We start from the raw sequence: 20,693 nt of genomic DNA, 5'->3' as shown, positions 1-20,693 counted from the left end.
GGAGAACAGCGTGAGACGATGGGACCCGATTCAGAGTTCCGCAACACACTGTGTGCCAAGCGTCTAACATTTGACGGTATTTCTGTGCCAGTCCCTCAGAAACTAGTGTAAAAGTGAGTGTCTGCAAAACCGATTTTGTGCCATTTAGTCATGTGTATTTCATTGCGGGTTTGCATACATGAACAAAGTATTTGAATGAAACTTTCTCATGCTGTGTTTTGAGTCACGAGGGAACATTCAGAAGGTCAGGGAAACTGTCAAAATCCTCTATAACATGGTGGCTGCTTATGTGCCTCAAAGGCTTGCGTATAGAGGGGTAGCAAACGATGATGCAAACTCCAAATCATAAAAAGAAACAAATATCAATGCAAACATACCATTGAACTGCAGTATAGTCACATTACAGCAAACATTACATTATGAACATTCACAAACAAAAAGCACAAGTATGTTTATTTAAAAAATGGCTTAGGTATGTTCATTAAAAAAGCAAAACTTCAAAAATGTCAGCTTTAAAAATGAAACAGCTTATGAAAAAAGTTATTGAAGGAAGAAGGCATACCACATAGTTCCGTCAACTTACATCAACAAATTGCCCGCATGATTTTGGCATGAAGAAAAAATTTATAAAAGAAAGTTGTGTAAGAATGCTTGTGGACAAGTATAGTTAGACTGCTGTAAAATTTTGTTTAGCAATTGTAGTTCTTGTAGTTTTAATATATTTTTAGACAAGATGGTACAGGGAGGCAACAACACATACATCCACACCACATAACATGAAAAATAAACTTCACCATTATTCTGTTTTGTTTTTTCTTTGATAAATAACTCAGATATTACAAAAAACTGTACATCTATAACAGTTGCTTTGATAGATTTGATTTTAAATAAATATCTACATTCTAATAATTTAAAGTTTTTGCTTAGTTTGATTTACTTGTTTTGAATGAATGGATGGCTGTACATATTGTAACACTGCTAAGGAGGCGTGGGTAGATGAGGAGAGGGTGGGACCTATGAACACACTACATAGGAGATGAAAATGAGGGGGCTGCATGTGTAAGTCAGTTGCCATGTCCATGTAAAGGCGGTACGAAGCGGTCGGGCTGCATTAGAGCTTTTGGCTGTAAGGAAGGGATGGGGATATACAAACAATGAGCATATTCATGCCCATCTACAAAAAAATAACAGAACTCTAACACTGACATCTCACAAACCCTAAACTGCAACTTCTTCGCCATGCAATTCAACCATTCATTTATTCAGTTGTTTATCTAAATAGCTGAATCAAAATTAGATAACAGTAGAGAAAATAACAATGCAGGCCTGGAACTGCTTCACCAACAGTGATGTGGGCTGTGTGAATGAATCAAGGAGAGAAGTCTTCAGTTGACATTTGAGAAGTATGCCTTGTTTCCCCCCCCCCCAAATTTAGTAGGTGGCCAATGTTTGAATTTCAGCCCACACAACATTCCCTGAAGTAGTTCCAAATTCATAAAATATATATATACTGAAATAATAGTAATAATTCAAATATTCAAATGTAATTTTCAGCCTTTAGACAGTGAATTTTCAACAGAACCTTAGAGATAATCAATTAAAAAACAATTATATATATGAACTATATATACAGACTAAAAAATTGAAAAGGAAGGAAGTGCAAAGCAATTAAAATTTTCACACACTATCGTAGATGAACAACCAGACGCACAAGCTAGAACGAACACAGTCAAGAGTGACAGTTTCTGGGTAACTGGCACCTCCGTCATGTGTTTAAGTGACAATATTTGTTATTAGTAGTTTTAAAACACATAACAGGCGTGCAGTCTGGATGTACGTCAAAGAGGAAATTGCCTGAAAATGGATTATTTTTGTATTGCAAGATGTTAATGCATGCTTAAAGTAAGTTGCATTTAGGGAAAGTATAAGTACAGCACAGCAAGCTAGGGTAAGGAGGAGGTTAGCAGGTTGAGAGGTTAAAGGTCAGAGTAGCAGTTTAACCAAGAGTTGTAGGTTTTGTGGCTGTACCACTGCTTAACTCTCAAGCTGGGTGTGTAGAAGGAGAATCAGTGAAGTACTGGGTTACCAGTGGCATAGTTATTATACTGTTATTGATCTATTTTTCATAACATTTAATGCAGCTAGGATTTTGCCTTTAAAGGTCAATGGTGGACCCACAGTCTTTGGTTTAACTGCATACAGAGTACTTTGAGGAATTCCACAAGAGTGCACAATGCTTGAAGGCTTTTCCTGAAAGCACCAATAAGAGGTTTTCAGTTTGTGTCATCAACAATCGTTGCAGTGGTTTTGCTGGAATATATAGCGGAGCGGAGTGTTTTAACTCTACGAAATAATGAAAATAAGTGGTTCTGTCTTCAGAATTTTTTTTTTTTTTTTTTTTGAGCACAATATCTTACCGTCACCACGCTTTTCATTATGTTCAGAAGTGGGACTAGGACCACTTGACAGACTGCATAATACATTTATTTTGTCAACACTGTTTCCAAGCATCACAGTTGTGTTTGACTAAGATCTTTGGAGAGAGAGTGAAACTTTAAACACACATGAAGATTTATGCATGGCTGAATGAAACTCAATCTTGCATAAGGTGCAAGTTAACAAATTATTTTATTACTCTAGCAGCGTGGTCTGGTAGTTTATTTGACAATTACAACCGTGGAAAATATAGTTGTAAATGTAATGCAGTCTATGTTCTATGTAATAATGTCATGGTTAATTTAGTAGTGATAAGTGATGAACTAGACAGAGTACTGATGATATCAGGTGGAAAAAGTGTAAATATGCCATTTTTTTGGATTTGTCACCCCCCCCCCAAAAAAAAAAAAAAAAAAAAAAAAAAAACTTCTGCTGATATTTTTCTGTCATTTCACAGATATACATGAAGCATACATTAGAACTGTACCCAACTTATTATGTCATGTTGTTTGAACATTTAACTCCTCCCCTTTGTTTGGGTTTGAAATTCTTTGTCCTTCTCAGACCAGACTTTGGTAGGTACTATACAATGTTTACCAGTAAATATTGTCATAGACACGTCACTGTAGGATGAATCATTATTTTGACATAGGATGTCATTGCTACTTGGAATAGAGTACCATGGTATTCAGCACTATTCATATTTTCCGAAACATCTAAAATAATTATCGGTTAAAATGGTCCTTTATTTCCCCCCATTATTTACCAGAATTTTAGCCCTAGTGGCTGAGGGACGTGGCTCAGACTGAGATGAGATGGGATGTGATGAACTGCAGACAGCTTTGGGACTTTGCTCGGTACTTATTAATGCGCATTTTAGTTCCTCAGCTGCACTGTCTATCCTTGAGATGAGAATTAAAAAAAACCCTGTAAATAAGTAATGTGCAGGTATTTTCATTGTATTACATAGCTAGTAGGTGCCATGTAATTTGACAGATTTGATATTGTTTAAAACAAGGAGAATGTGAGTAGGAAAATGAATTCAATCTGTCTATTTTAAATACAGGCTGAGTGGCACCTCAGGATGTGGTTTGGAATTGAATTGGATTTGTAGACATCAGAGACGGCAAGCTGTCTTTGTGATCAGTGCTATGAGGGTTTTTCACTCAGTAACTGGGTGGTAGGAGCACAGAAACACTGGATCCAGGGGAGGGGGTGCTTGCAGGGAGGTAGGGAAAATGATGCCAAGTCTATGCCCATTGTGTATTCTGTCTGCTTTACTTCAGAATGACCATACAAATGTACAAATGAATGTTTAATTTTTTGAGAAGTCATAGGATTAGAGTGCATTGTACTTGAGTGCTTGGGAAAAATATTTTAGAAATCAACAACGAACATGTAATTAAATATTTCTTATTAATAGGCACTAAGAATAGAAATGTGATTGCCTGTACTGGAAAAGATATTAAAGTCATTTAGAGAGATTAATGACTATTGGCCATGTAAGCAAGCTTTTATATGTTCAGTCCAGCATTAAAATAATGTTATTTTCCTTGATCTCAGCCAAAGCGACTGAGCAGAAGAAATGGCTTATTAGCAGTTCCTCTGTCCTGCATACTAACGGTGTCATGCAAACCTTTGTATGGTCACTTTCTACACTCACTGTAAAGACTTGGTAAGCACAGTAAGAACATGGCAATCCCTTGACAGTATTTTGCTGTGTCTGTCTCTCCCTTCATTGACTGCCCTGTTCATCTTTATTAATTTGATAAATGAGACTCCCTTGGGATACACAGGTGCTTTAAACAGAGCACCTTTAATCACCTTTTTATACTACCGGGTCCAATTAATTAGATTTTTTTTTTTTAAGTGCTGTATAAATTGTTTCTGTATATAGTCATTAGTCTGTACATATTCACTATTATAACCGAGCTTGCTAAGTTTAAGCATACTGTAGTACAGTGTAGTTTCAGAGAAATTGTGCTGGCATTTTTACTGGTACTTTTAAGTTAATTTAGCCAAACATTTATAAATGAAGTCGATAATATTTTTCTTTGGTGATGTGGAATCCCCTATTTTGCCATGGCTTTAAACCAGCGTTCAGAAGTACCTTCCTTTTTTTACACTCCAAAGTGGTCTTGATGCATACCTAGGAACATTTGTTTATATGACTAATTCCCAAACTGACTGTAATACTCTAATCCTACTTGTTAAAGTGTGATTAGGGGTATTGGTGACAGCTAGCCACATTGAATTTTTTATTGTATCCATATCAATCAAACTTTTCATGTAACAAGCATGATGTGTGCTTGTCTGACAATTATATGTGAATTTGTGAGGTGACTGGCAATGTTCCCTCTAACATCTAGGATGCTGTGTGTGCAAGAAACTATTTTTAGGATTTTAACTCTTTTCAAAACATATGGTGTAAATCAGTAAGTTGTAACACTAGACACTGTGTGCCTGTGGCTTGCAACTATGGCAGTGCCACATGTAAGTTGGTTTCAGAACTTAGTGACTACCCTATATATATATTATGCCATAACAATAGAGATCCAACATGATATAAATTTTAAGACTGTGTTTAAAAAAAAAAAAAATCAGATAAAAGATAAAAACAAGGCAGTAATAGTAAGTATATCAAGGCCTGACAGGAGCAGGCAGCTATTAGGGAATTCACACTCTGTTACATAAAACTTGTGATGATTTGAAAGTCTTTCAGTAATCAAAGTTTTTGATATGTCCACTACATCATTTGCCAGTCAGTTCATGAATCAAAGCCACCACAAACCATATAGGTAAAGAGACGGTCCTGTAGCTGCCTGCTTCATGCCGAGTAAATGCTGCTTTCTACAAGCACTGCGGGCAGGACGCATAAAACGGCACAAGTTGTTTGTTTTTTTTTTTTTTTTTTTTTTTTAACTGGAGTCGATGCATGTTCTGTAGTCTGAGGCCTTTACCTCAGTGAAACGTGAAAAAATGGATGCTCCTGTTTCATGTTAGAGCAAAAATGATCACCAAATTCATTAAAACTCTTGCATTTCTGGAGGACTGTGTAAAGAAGGTGATAATACCTACTTAATGTAGACACCATTTTGCCTCTGGATTCTGGACCTTTCCATGTATGATTAATGTTGATGGCATGTCAGTGTTGGAACTGCATGATGCCCCAAGGAACCATTTGCTCTCCGGTATTTTGCAGAGGACCCATGTGGTGAATATGATTGGGATTTGGCTGTGATCTAAACAAGCTTATATATTGTCTTTTAGAATGGATCATGTAAGATTTGTGTCTGCTGTACTAGAAGCTCTAACTTGAGGCAAACTTAATTTTTGTGGGGAAACTGTCAACTGTTTGTGGAGAGTTAGTGAAATTGCACAAATCCTGACTGGTATATATGCTGTATTTTTACCCTTGAGCATCACACCTACTGTATCTAAAGAAAGGGCTCAAAAACCATTCTGAGCTGGGACAGTAATGCCTCTCTTATTAATAACAACCCTCCTGCTCTTCCAAGAAGTGTTGTCGGTCTCTATGGTGACTGCAGTAAACTGTAAATTTCGACTTTCTTACATTTGGGTCTCCATTAAAGCAGTGTTTGATTGTCCTCAGCCAAACCACTGTAGCAGTTTAATTGCCTGTGGTCCTAGGCAAAAATACTTGGGTTATCCAACCTAAGCAAATAGGATCAGTTAACAGCTACTTAGTTTTTATAGCAGTGTTGTTTTTAATACTGGCAATGGCTTTTCTTCCAAATTAATCTGTAGCCTATATAAACTCAATTAAAAGACTGGTAATTGATGTTTTTAAACATGTGGAACATTAGTCATTACTAGAATGATGCATGTCGTTAAACAGTAGTAAAAGCTAGCAGAAAAATCCCCAGGCCCCCTTAGAACACCCTGTGTTTCTAAAAAAAAAAAGCTACATGGAGGAGTCTTGACAAAAGCCTTTTTGTAGACCTTGTAGTTGACAGTTGCCTGGGTAATTAAGCCTCACTGGAGCCCCTGAATATTTTCAACTTTCCATTCTTGTTTGAAGGGTAAAGCTTAAAGATGCTACGAGTAAACAGATTAAAACAAATTATCCACATGCCATCTCTCAGCCTGAAAATGCAGTATTTTTCTAATAAATGTGTAGCTAGTTTATGCATAATATAATGTATTCTAACGTGGGCGGCATGGTGGTGCAGGAGGACGTGGGTTCGATCCCTGCTCAGTCTGTGTGGAGTTTGCATGTTCTCTCCGTGTCTGCGTGGGTTTCCTCCGGGTGCTCTGGTTTCCTCTCACAGTCCAAAGGCGTGCTGTTCAGGTTCCCCCATAGTGTGTGAGTGACAGAGTGTGTGTGTTCCACTGATGCATGGATGAGTGACCCAGTGTATCTAACAGTGTAAGTCACCTTGGTGAATAAGGTGTGTGGGCTGACAACACTATATAGAGTTCATTGGAAGTCGCTTTGGAGAAAAGTGTCTACTAAATAAATGTAAATAATGTATGTCTAACAGTAAAGAAATGAATATCATTTTTAACTGCATTAAACTAAATTGCATGGGTGGAAAAATTTTATCACCTCTAAAATTTGGATGTTCATTTAATATTTTTTGGGTGAGCCTCCTTATGGAATTCCTTCAGGGCAAGGGAAAAATCCAACAGTTTTTTACAAAGAACAAAATGAAATGATAACCAACACTTTAGACAAAGACAGAAAGACCAATTGACACATTACTGGAAAAAAAGGTTTAAAAAAAAAAAAAGAAGAAAAATACTAATACAGCTGCAATCTCTACTGCTGCTCTAAATGATGCTGAACTTGAGCTAGACAGAACTGTGTTACAACTTGCTGGGTTAGCCTGAATGCAGAACTATGGGCTTAACACACGAAATGGCACTAACGTCCATGCATTGAAGGATGTTAGTGTCTATAAGGTTGGTTTTAGTATGTTAGAAGCTACAGATATTGCATGCCACATGAAACAACAAAATAAATAGAAAAACAGATATACTCTGTGGCAATAAAATTCTTTTTATGCCATCTGCATTAAAAAAAAATACATATGCAGAAAGGCTCAGGACACAAGGTTGGGAATGAGAGGGAGAGAAAAATCATTCTTTCACACACAACTTTCTTGAGGCAGATTATAGCTGACTGCAAGAGGCCAAACAGGACTGATGGCAAGAAAAGATTTTGTTGCCTTTCATTTGCCTTTGTTACTCAAAATGGAAATGTTTAAGTAAAACCCTATGGCACATTCATTAAAAAAAAAAAAAAAAAAAAATGTGGAGGCAAAAATTTTCAACCACCAAAAATCCATGCGGCACAAGATGAGGCGAAATGACAGAAATGTTCTTTTGTACATTTTCTAATGAGAGCACCAACTTTAAACAATAAACAAACATAAACAAAACTGAGTTTCTTATAATCCATGCGTGCTTTATAGATGTAATTAAAAATAAATACATCATAAAAATATTACATCATGCAACTGTCCACGTCAACTGATGTGGGGGTTAGAATGAAGACGTGAATTTCTGTGTAAACGTGACTGGATGGATGGGGTCTGTTGACTTCTGTGTATACATATAAAGAAAATCAGAGACTATGACAGTGTGTGTAATTGCATATACTGTATGTCATATATTGATATTCTTTGAGAGTACTTGGGGAGTGACCTTTCAAATCACATTAATACTGACTAAATCATTTAACAAAGACTGTAAAGAAATGGCTAGACACACAAGTAAAAGGTATAGAGCTCTTTGTATGCACTAGCAACATTCTTAGTTGTGTAGCTTTTCTTTCAAATCTCTTCCTAAATATTGTAGGCTACAGTCTCAGCATAAGAATAAAACAGTACAGCAAAGACAACCGCCATGTGAATTTTTAAAGGTAATTACTGTATAAGAGTAACATTTGATAATTTCCAGGAACCTTTTTCATGTTTTTATGTATGAAGCATGGAAAACCAGTCTTAGGGTAATAACCAAATAAATGCTTTGAACCCGGTTTTTATTTTCCACCAATAACAAACCAGATGGAGGTCTATAATTCGTCCAAGGTAATGGACAGGTGCAAATATCTCTTACATCTGCAAAGTGGAATCTTCTAGTAGAATTGGGGATGGAGGCCGGACTGGGGAGGGGCAAAAATAAAAGCTTAATAATCAGTGAATAAAGGCTCTTATTTTCCCAAGGTCCTTTTACAATGCAAAAAAAAAAAGTAAAAATATTGAAGTATGTGGCACACAGTGTCCTAGCTAATGTGGTGCTCCCTGGGATTTTGTTACTTTTGGAGCTTGTGTGAAGGCCTATTTAAAAGGGTCTGTTCCCAAGTCCTCTCAAAAATAATTGTGGACTCCAAGTGAATGATGAACTAAACTTCTATTTAACTAAAGATTATATTTTTCATATTTTGGTTGGAAATAGACTGGACAGCAGAACACTTTCACTACAGAACAAAATGTAAACAAAAAATTATACACAGAAATTCGATGATATCTGTTCTCTATTAAAAGTTTAACTTAAAGCAAGCTTCTAAAACTGAAAACAAGCAAAATATAAAGAAATTGCAGTTACTGTGTGAAACATCATAATATTGCTGAAAGCAGATTTTAAGGATAATGTATCAAAATGTATCATCTGTCAAAATGCAAGTCAGTACCACATGGCAGGAAATCAAGTATGATACATTTTGGAGCATCGATGCAGAGAACATGGTATTCCTTAATACTAATTTTGCACTTTTAACGCAAAGTTGTTTTTTTTTTTTTTTTTTTTTTGGGTCTTGTCTCGGGTACAGAGAGGACAAAATTAGTATAAATCCCTTACCATGTTAACCACTTTAAAGCCCCATGGTCAAGTGTAGCTTGTAAGTGATGCCAATATGTCTGATTGGATTTTAATGTAATTTCCTCATATTTCTATGTCAATTGAGAAGCTTTTAACAGTCATTTAAGAAGAATAAAATAGTGATATGTGATTTTAAACTTACACTATTGCCATGGGGTGCGATGCTTAGAGGACTGGATCCTCGGTTGCAAATCAAATGGAGGTAAGGCACACGGGAGCAAGCAGACTTAATCTGACCCAGCCCACCTGCATGTCCTGAGTCACACTCCTCCAGGTCCTCGTCATCACTGGAGCATTCTGCCGAAGATACCATGTCCTCTGTCGTCTTTGGCGACCCCAACATTAAAACACATACACAGATCATCTTAAAACTCAAAAACTTGCACTGTTTAAAGAGAAAAACTTGCAACAGAATAAAGAGGAATTCAATGTAACACTGCACTTCTCCATGTTAAACTTCACAGCAAACTGTTCATAAAGGTGCATTGCCCTGATTTCATTACAACTAACAATTATTTTGAAAAAGATGAGCACTTTCTTTGTGTGCATAACTTAAAAAGATTGACGTTTATCAAGGTCTTTATTGTAGTGGTTCAAGTCGGTATATTTTTCTTTTGGTCATTGCCAGTTGCCCATTTTAATTATTTATGACTAGCATAACTTCATTCTTCTTCCTCAAACAGTTTTGCATGGGTTTTTATTATTGTATATCACTGGCAAGGAGTGGTAAACCACTGCAGGATTATCTGTGCACCTCAGTGGGCTGCAGGTCTGATTTATTCCCATGTTGCAGGGCTCACAGCGAGCCCTGCTAGAAACCCACCATTCTTCATAGCGCTTGCTGGGCGTATTTTTATTAGGAGCAAATTAGAAGGGGGATAAAATAAGCACTGTCATACAGCAGCTTTATGAAATTATAAATAACATGAGGAATGATTGAGTTTGCTTCACCACAAGAGACCAGGTCCATAAATATTATTGATCCTGACAGACTAATGAAATTGTCAACTGGGTCTAGATGCCAGTATGTGAGAGTGTGCATTGCAGAAACAGGTGAATGAAAGAGTAGAAAATAATCCTAGTCCAGGAACACATTATGGAAGTGAAGAGTTGCAGCACTCCATGCTGAAGTGCACATAAATATTGCTGAGTTAATATTATTCATTGAATTTATTTTTAATGTGTCAAAACTCTTCAGTACCTCAAAGGGGAAGTTTAAGAAAGGAATGACTAATAATTCACTTATTTGTAATTTCAAATATCTAAAGACCCTGTGCAACAAAGAAAAACTAAAATGGCAAAAATGGTGGTACTGGGTTAAATGACGGTATTTAAAGAATCACATGTCTGCACCTTTATTTCTCTGTCTGTTGGTGAAATGAATTTTTGTTTACTCTATACATTGTTTTGGAGAAAAGCATCTGCTAAATGGATAAATGTAAATGTGAAACTAGACATAAGTACAACATGTAATTCCCAAAGTGCAGTGGCACCCCGTTATTCTCTCTAACTCACAGTACAGGACACTTGCTGAAGCATCAGCAAAACGCCAGTCTGCAACAAACAGTGTTGGTGCTTTTGTCGGGGGTAAAAGGGCCTAATCCGTGTATTAACAATGCGAAAATGTGTTTTTGCCCTGTGTAAGCCTTTAACATTCATCTCTTACACAGGGATTAATCTCTTTCTCGCTCAAACCGGCCTGGCAGTGAGGGGAAACTTAATATTGAACTGCTGGAGATAAACCAGTTTCAATGTGCTTTCTAAAGCCAGGGATACGTAATTCTTCATGGTGTCCAACAGATAAGCAAATCCGTCCAAATCCTTTCAATTTATTTTCATTTTAAGGGCTTAAACATTATTTAATGCACAAACATCATTGGAGAACCGATGTGGCATTTATTGATTTCACTTGACTTTTTGAGAACTATGGTGAAGACCTTTTGATAGCAATCTTCTTAATGGCACCAGATCAACCTTATGACCTGTGTTGCACACTTGCTTGAGATCTATATATTATATAATGTGTGTGTGTGTGTGTGTGTATATAAAAATGGTCCAGTGTATTGCTCTGTTACATCCCCAGGAATGTAACATACAGGGAAATGTGTCTTTCGTGCTAAGAGTAGAGGTGTTCGTTGTATAGAACACCAGAACAGGAAGAGGAGGGGGCCTACGGTGCAGGGTTATTTGCAGCAGGAACAATGCTTAAAATATGAACTCATTTTTTTTCATCACAACCATATCACTGACACTGACTTTTCAGTATTCTGAAAGCAGCAGGAAGAGGAGGAATTGGTGCTGCTTTGTATGTATTGTATACCTGTTGCTTGTTGTGTTATTTCATATAATTTGTATTTGGTATTTATAAGGCCAAAGAAAAATGTCCACTTTGTACCCTGTAACAGCTAGTAAGTATGAAAAATCAGTGCTGTATGCAATATCTCAGAAGCACTTCTGTCATTTACTGTGTGGTGCAGGGCAAAGTATCTGCCCTTAAACCTTCATTTCAAGTCGATTTCTTTCCCTGGAGCCATGTATTACAGCAGTATATAGGGGGTCCTACTAAATAACAATAGCACTAAAATATACAACACTGCGTACCACAGGGCCATAGATCTCCCACCAAACTGAAGCTTCAGTCGACAAATCAATAAGTGCACCTCCGTATCAACGAGGAGAGCAGAGGTCAGCTGGCAAAGATGAATGGCATAATTCTCAGACATGCACTGATTTTACAGATGGGAAAACAAAAGCAACAAGTGAAGCAGCTGTTAGCACATAAAAATGGGGGTTTAGCACAATGACTTTGTGTCTTCTATCTTAAAGTCACACAATCGGTGGGACAGTTACTACAGCACATCGAGATAACAGCTTTAACTCAATTTAAACCCCTCACTCACTTTTAAGTGCTTGTCTTAGGTCATAACAGTGTAGAGCCCACCCCACAATCACCAGGCACCAAGCTGGGAGGGTTGCACTCTGAATAGGAGGCCAGTCCATCGAAGGGTAGCCACACATGCACACACTTCATTCACCCATACACAGACTGTAGGCAATTTAGAGTTACCCATTAACCTGAAACACGTGCACCCAGAGAGAACCCCATGCAGACATGGAGAGAACATGCAAACACCAGATATGCTTGGCTGGATTCAAACCTATGCCAAACAGCCCAAGTGCTGTAAGGCAGCAGCGATACCTGCTGCACCACAATGGTGCCCCAGTGGAAAAAAAAACCATTTCTACAAAGTAGTTTCAGTGCACTGGAAGCCTGTGCTGCCTATGCAAATGGAAGGTTTTTTTGACTCAGAAATTTTTTGGGTCTAGGACTAATTAAAAAACTTGAGTGGACATATGCTTTCCACTGAAAACACTTGGTACAGATACAAACCTACCAAACAAGGGCTGTATTCCAGTGACACTGGGATGCTGTTGTAAATCACCAGATGTAGTGTTTTGCAGGTGGGGCTCTAAGGGTTTGGTGAAGACATGCTCGGCTCCGTTGTGGCGCAGTGGTAAAGTTGTTTTGTTTTGTTTTTTTGTTCCTCCCCCCTCCTCTCCCCTTCTTTCAGGAATCTCCAGAACACAGTCATGAATAGCATCTGCTGCTAATGCATGCAAAGGCACTTTCTCTTTGGTATTATGAGAATTACTTCAGTGTATGACTGTGGAATCCCAGGTGTAGTATTGTTGCTGTATCATGTTTCAGCAACTAGCTGCTTGTTTAGGTAGGCAAAATAGTGAGGTGCTTGGGCTGTGAATGAATAAATAATGTACATCAGTTCAGTTTTTGAGACAGGCCTACCCCCACCTTCCACCCACATCCACAGAGACGGAGGAGGCCTGTAGCAGCTGCCAGAAGGAGCCCTTCAGACTAGAGGTCTGTATATGCACCCCTGGGTCTCCACTGGATGCCATACCCCAGGGAGCTGTGGTGGGAGTGAAGCTGTGAGGAACACATGTAGATATCACAGGCTTGCCTGTCATAACCAGGAGATGTTTGGTAACACCTAGCTCCAGAATATCCCTACATTTGCTGGACTGCGTCTCGTGTTGTGTGGCTGCGACAGGCAGCTAGTCAGAGAGAGACTTCCTCCGCCCTCACTCTCTCCCTCCAGCCTCGTGATATCACACGTCCCCCCTGGCTACAGGAGGAGATGGTGTATAGGGCCTGTGGTGCTCACCATATGTGTTGTTGGTTAGCATTCAGCTCCTTGCCCGAGGCCTGCGCTGCCTATGCAAATCCAGTTAATCAGTGTGGGATATTTACTGTAGCTTTGCTATGAGTTAACTGACAGGCTAGGCTCGCTGTGCCAGAAAATATTAGTGTCCTGCTGGGTGCACTGGGTGAGATGGAGCAGTTGAGTAGTAGTGTGGAAAAAGACTGGAAACTCAATTAGGGAGAACTACCTCTCTGGTAAGGGTGCACAAAGGAAATACAAACAATAGGTCCTTGCAGATAGCCAGTTATTTTGTCAAACAGTGATAAAATGGTGGGGAAAATACAATAATCAGTTAAATAGTGTAATATGACTGCCTGATATAGCTGTTAATGAAGCTGACAACATTTTATCCCGGTAATAAATTGCTTAATAATTTTCTTACATCTTATGCTTTTCTGTGTAAACCCCTCCTGGTTGACTTCATCCAAATCTACAAATTCCTGTCTGGTACACATGATGAGTTCACATAAACAGTGCATAAAGTGAGCTAGCATGCACTAGCACCTGATGCCCCTGATTAACTAAGTAAAAGATCACATGTAAGAGCGTCATCCTTTATGATAATTGTTACAAATTGCCATATGAATTATTTAAATTTAATTTCTCAATAGGGGAAATTTTTATTCAGGGCACAGCTGTTGGGGAAGTGAAACTGGTTATGTACCAGTCAAACAATTTTTCTTTTTCATTCCATTTATACAGAAAAATTTGCCTGCCTTCAAATTGGGCCACTGTTCGTTGAGCTGTGGTGAACTTTGATTTTCAGTTATCCTCATTCTTCAGGCCAAGACAGGACTAAAAAAACCATACAACCATATAAATGCTTTACTATGTTCATCATCTGCATAGATCAGCCAGAGGCTGCTTTACTCAAACTGCTGAGCCTTAATGGTTTATTTTACTGCAGTGTCAAGTTGTAATCGATTATAGCATCTATTAGAATGCTGATGCAGAGGATTGAGATTATAGAACTTTTCAGAGTTGTATATTAGTGTTATCGGGAACTACCAGGGTTGAGGAGAAGTAAATTAGACACTGGAAAAGTATAGTGCATTAAGACCTGCCATTTTCCTACAGAACAATGAGCAGATTCACTTAACAGCTGATACAGGCCAAAGCTATTATTCAAGCACAATGTCTCATTGTAAAGATTTCATACGGGATTTTTGCTGCCAAACCACATGAACTAGCGGCTTCACATTTTCTTCAGACTCTATACCTGGGGTTAGCAAATTATTCGTAAATCTTCACATTTGATGAATAGGCAATGAAAGAATGGCTAATTGGATTTTTAAATGAAGCGATGGCACAATGAAAAGTTACATTTGCTTTTTGCTACTGTGCTGTATTGACTGTTTATTGTACAACAAAAAGAACAAATTAAATTCTTTACTCCAGGAAAGCACTTTTTTAAAAAAAAAAAAAAAAAACTGGTCAATCCAAAGGGCTTATTGATTTCTAAAAGAACACTGGCAATCGGCCATTTACTAATTATTGGTGGTATTTGTTTGAGGCGGCTCTGCAAATCAAAATTTTTCTTCACTAAGTTTTATCAGTTTAAAATTTGAAGAAAGAAGAGCCCTCAACATGGATACATTTGGTGTACAATGCATACAGTAGGATATATTACTGTCCAAGCAATATGGTAAAAGAGTAACCATAGTTCAAATAACTTTTGGGGATTAAGATCTATTTTTTGTGGATTATTGCTTTGTTACACCAGACAATTCTTGTTCTTTGTATGTTTTATCTACTGTAGATGTTCCCTTTTCTGTAGTCTATCACTCTACCTTTGGGTCCTTCAGTATTCTGGATTGTACATTTTGCTTTTTTGCAATAACTGACTGGTGACATTCGAGCCTAAATCATTCAACTTTTTGTGCATGTGAATATACAGATACCGGTTTAAGAAACTAAATGCCATTAAGGAGAAGTGGGAGAACAATAGATGCTGTAATGTTTAGACCAGCCCCAAAAAATCAAGTTGATATTATAATAGAGACTGCAGCAGTTTTTATTGGTTAACATCCAAAACATTTTCCATCTGATTTCAATTTACACTTCATGAACTATAACAGAGCGTTGTACTTGGTGTTTAATGACAGTACACTAGGATACCTCTGTATGTTGAGTATCCTGTGTCACAGGAATAAATTTACAGACTTAATGTGGCCTTAATCAGCTATTAACCACTGCCTTCTCACCAGTGGTATCTGGTCCAATCTACAGTGTCATACTGTGACAAAAAAGGGGCTTAAATGGCACAGAATAGGTTGTTTTGGAAAAGGTTGTAATGCTTGTTGATAGTCTCCTGTCTGGGACAGATCTGATTTCTTTACAGACTGTACAGTTCAAAATATCAGCTATATGACAGGTATGTGATCAAGTGTGAGATGTAAGGCTTGATATAGTGAGAATTTAACTACTTGATAGTTTCTTCTTACATTTCTGTACACAGACGAGGTTTCTGGCTCTCAGCGAAGTTTATTTGCCAGAAGCCATTGGAGACTCTTTGAAACAGGATCATTTATCTTCCCGTTTAAAAAGGAAAACAGTCTTTGGCCTTGAACCTTAATCATTCTCTCATGACGACATTCAAGGTCACGGAGAACCTCAAGACGAAACGGCCACTGATAGCTGTCCCCATTTTGCCACGGCTGAAATTAGAAAGCAATATATGGTTTATTTCAATTATAGATTCAAATCTTAAGTGCTGCCATTTACTGTTGTTGAATGCAGAAACAGGAAATCATGGTGATGAAGTGCTGAGGTGAGAGGCAATGGGATGAAGCAACGCTTCAGGAAAGATGCTTGCCAGCAAATTACAAAGAAATTAAGTGGCTTCCAACAAGCCTAGAGTATGAATTTATGGAATGTCTTCTTTAAACATTAAATATATACTAGATAGAGGAAATCACTATTTTTCATGAAAAACACCAGGCTGCCCCAGTCCAAGGACTAGTATTTGAAGCTGCTGGTGATTTTGTGTGCTCCAAACTCTGGTAACACTGGGCAGTCAGCTGGAGAGGTGATTTACACTTGTACTGAGGTGCTTCTACAGATGCTGCATTCAAAGCCCTGCTGTTTTTTCTGCCAGGTGTGAAGGCAAACAGTGATGTAATGAATGAAAGTGCCAGTGGTACTGTGGAAACTTCTTAATTCAGTTTTGTTATTTCAATAACGTGATGACAGATACAAGCAAGGATTAACACAAATCGTATCGGGTTTTATGTACTTCTGTTTAATGTTAGGTGGGAAATGGCTCATTTAGCAATGCAAATTGCAAACTAAAATATTGAGTGCTGACACACATGTCCTCCTGTAGCAAAACAAGGGTCTGCATGCTTGTCTGTAAGATGAGACAGTTACACATTAGATCTTTTGGGTGGGAAGAATCAATGTACATCTGAATATTTCCTCAGGAGGCTGTGCCATAGCAAAACATTTTTTTTATAACGGAGTAGCGAGTTCATGTGAAAGTTTTGTTTTCTGGTTGTGGCTGACACTTACGTCTCAGATTTTGGTAAACTCCACAAAGGAAGGAGAATGTCTTACAAATGCACTGTCTCGTATTGGAATAAAGGTATGCAACTGCTAAACGGAGCTTGGAAACCAGAAGCTGCAGTTGCACATCCCTGCTTTGTGTAGAAATGCAGGATGAAGCCTAGAGCAGCTTGTCAGAAGAATGCTGTTATTCTTTGATAGCAAAGTGAGCTTAAGACTTGTACAAATGCCCAAATGCTGTTCATGCATGCTGACATTACCAGTATCCCTCAAAAAAGTTTGAGATCTCAAGAATGATTCAAGATGAATACTGACAGTTGTAGAGTGTGGTTTCCTCCTTTTGGATAGATGAAACTACGTGGGGTAGAGATAAATATAAGGGGGGGAAACCTGGGCAAGTGCTATATGAAGGACTGATTTTTCTCTGTATTTCAGCAAGGCTTTCATATATGTAAGGTGGTGAGATGTTTTGCATGGTGTGACTTCTCTGGATGTTCCTTGTCAGCATCTTACGTGTGAAAGTTCTTCACACTCCACAGGTTCTCTGCTTAGATTTCACAAGCACTTCTGAAGTATTAAGGTGTTCTGCATACACCACTACTGGCTTATCTTCTGGGTCAACTTCCAGTGGTGCAGCAAGAACAATAACAGACATCTTTCTGCTTTTGTAACTGTTGAGTGAATACTACTGCTATTTATGAACACTTCAAGAAAAAAGATTCACTTTTGTGAGTAGGAAAGGCTTTAAAATAAAACTGGCTTCACCACATTTATTTATATACACACACACAAATTTATATTCAGCAATTTCTCACATTCCTAGGTGTACATGTGATGCCAGGTACGCAAATTCACCACATTGTTCCTTCAAACATCCAGCGATTATGGCACCCAGTGTTTCACTGTTAAATCCTCTGTGACAGCAATAGCATTTTCATAGATTCTATTCCATTTTAAAGCAGTTGCGTAGCTCTGACAACACTTCTCAGCTCATGGACATTTCTTTCTATTCAGCACCCTGGGATTCTATTGGTATGACAGATGTTGAATTACCAGCACCATGCTACTTTTACTGCTCTCAAAATGGACACAATAACAGTTTTACTATATGTGCTAAAAGCCAGTTAAATTAATTCATGACACCATTCACCTCACCTCTGAAAGCTGTCAACCCAGGCAAGCCAGTCAACAGAAAAGTTCTCTTAAAGAACATTAGGCCTGCATAGTTATGCTGCAGTGTTAATAATGCAAGTATTACAAAGTGGTAGCACATATGAGTAAAGCAGTCCCTTTTAAGACAGAATTAAGGGATGTATTAATGTCCTGCAGGGTTTTTTTTGAACTCATACAGCTTGCTTCAAAGTTCAAGAATGTAGTTGTCTAAATAATAAATGTACGAAAGTTTGACTAAGAAATGTCAAACAACTGATATTTGACAGACAATATCTAGTAGCGTGACAGTGCTAACCATCAGTAAGAAGTTAAATCAGACATTCACAACCTTGACAAAAAGCAGAATCATGGTTCACACAAGCCCTTAAATACATGTTTCTTTGCAAATGACATGTAAGAGCATGTCTGAGACTTCTTTTGTCCAAAATGGCTAAAAGGAAAGAACAATTACCAGGAGAATTTTGTGGTTTTTTTTTTTTTAGGTATGTATGCACATTTTAGCATCAGTGCACAGTTTAAGAAACTTAACATTTAAATGGGACGTGCTCAGCGGCTCCCTGCTGGGGTTATTACTCATCAAGTAGAAATTAACCTGGAGCATTATGTATAAGTGTGTTTTGTATTGTGCTCAAACGACATTTAAGAAATTTTGTTTGAGGTTTCTGGATGGGCTGGAAATGCATTATTTTTCCCCATTCACAATAATAGAAAATCGTCTTTAAGTACCAGCAATTTTGGTATCCAATCCATTTTCAGGAATGGAATAATGTAGTAAATTGAGGGATGTCTGTTTATTAAGATGTGCATGTTTGATCCCCATTTAAATGGCTTCAGTGGCACAGCGGATTTGGCCAGGTCTGGGGTTCAAGTCCTGCGTGTGTTGCCGGGTTAGGCTCCGGTCCCCCCCGGGACAAACGGTTTCAGACTGTGTGTGGTTAAAGTGACCACTTTTAATAGACAACACTGGAAATTAAACAGAAAAGCGGTGTTCTGGGGTGGAAAAAGTATACCCATGTCAACTTATTAACTGATCATAATTTGTCTCTGGTGCACCAAAAGAGATGCAAAAGATTTGCTAGTTAGTAGCTGATAGTAGTTATGCTAGTAGCTTTGAGGGCCCAGGTCTGCACAAAACTTTGGTTTTGTAATAAACATTGGTGAGAAAGGACTAAATCGTGTGGAGGTCAAGAGAGTTGTCAGAGACCCAAAGAAGAATTATTGCTGCTCACATGGCTGGGAGCAAATTTAAAACCATTTACAGATCCATCATTGGACTGTGCTAAAGATGATTTACAAATATTAAAAAAAAATCCAAATTACTGGCAATCTATAAAGAGTAGGCCATTGCTCTAAAGCAAGCATATATGCTGACTGAAAAATCCTTCAAGATGTCTCCAAGAACTCTTGATCATTTAGCATCTTTTACTGTATAACGTGCATGAGTCAAGATCGGAAAAAGACAGACACATGACTTTTGCTAGAATTATTTCAGTGCAGAACGCTGCATTTCATAAGGCCCTCACTACCCACTATAACAAGTGGTAGTGGGAGCATTATAGTTTGGGGCTATTTGCCGATTCAGGGCTCACGTAAGTCCATGCTAAACGTGTGTTTGATAAATTTTTAGTAATGGATAACCTTTATCAAAAAAATGAATGCAGCTACTTATGATGTACACTGGTTCATATGGTGGAATGTGACAGATTGACTTTTCTCTAGAGTCACATGTCTGTCTCCTTTTGAGAAAAGCATCTGCTATATGAGTAAATATAAAGGGATATGGTCGTGTAAACTTAAGGCTGCAGGTCAAGCTGTTCTGCCAGCTACTGCTACAGATCCCCTGAGCAAGGTAAAACGTGTGAATAATCCATTGATCATCAGCAACTACTTGTCCACAGAAGGCTTGTGGTGGTTTGGAGCCTATCACCTAGGACAGGATGTAATACTATTAGTAAAAATAAAGTACTTAAATTGTGGTGATTCTAACTTCCTCTTAAAATGTATGCAGTGGCCATTAATTAAATGGCTGATTAAACAGTTGCAGATCTTTTCACTACTAAAGGTAGTATTCACATAACACGATTTTAAAATTTAAAAATGATTACTGCTGATGTGCTTAAAATATCACTTAATGGAGGGGTTAGCCGGATAAAATTCAAGGGGTTCACTGAGACCTGGGCTCAAACTCTGTGGTAACTAACAAACTGCAAGCCATGCAAAAGAAAATAAATATTCCGAGAACTCGAAGGTGTAAATTTGTGAATTTGAAATTTAATAAGGAAAAAAGTATTTATGGTAGCAGAGATCGTTTCACTCATTCTTGTATAACTGCACTTAATTGCACTGCTGTGCTCTTCTGCCCGTTACATTTTTGTTCTTTTTAGGGATGAGTAAGCAGACCACATTTTGTTTGGAAATTAAACAAAAGGTGCAAATGGTGTATAAAAACACATTCTTTCATAGAACCGTAGAACTGGAGCACAATTAAAGCATCTCCATATATACAGACAG

General features: G+C 37.9%; 1 protein-coding gene across 15 annotated transcripts in view; it reads right to left on the bottom strand.

Annotated features, from left to right (window-relative positions):
- nrxn3a (neurexin 3a) overlaps nt 1-20,693 on the bottom strand; it is a 223,762-nt gene that overhangs the window by 4,266 nt on the left and 198,803 nt on the right. For 8 of the 15 annotated variants that reach the window (XM_018727532.2, XM_018727531.2, XM_018727538.2 and 5 more), the window contains one exon: nt 9,529-9,619. In XM_018727532.2, the coding sequence (XP_018583048.1) occupies nt 9,529-9,619 (91 nt within the window). Of the gene's footprint in view, nt 1-583; nt 1,125-9,528; nt 9,620-20,693 lie in introns of all 15 variants that reach the window. The other 7 variants (XM_018727533.2, XM_018727541.2, XM_018727535.2 and 4 more) reach the window with 2 other exon arrangements.

The sequence above is a fragment of the Scleropages formosus genome, chromosome 15 (assembly GCF_900964775.1).
Source record: "Scleropages formosus chromosome 15, fSclFor1.1, whole genome shotgun sequence".
Lineage (NCBI taxonomy): Eukaryota > Metazoa > Chordata > Actinopteri > Osteoglossiformes > Osteoglossidae > Scleropages > Scleropages formosus.
Note: the sequence above shows the minus strand (reverse complement) of the source record. Positions and strands in the feature narration are given on the sequence as shown.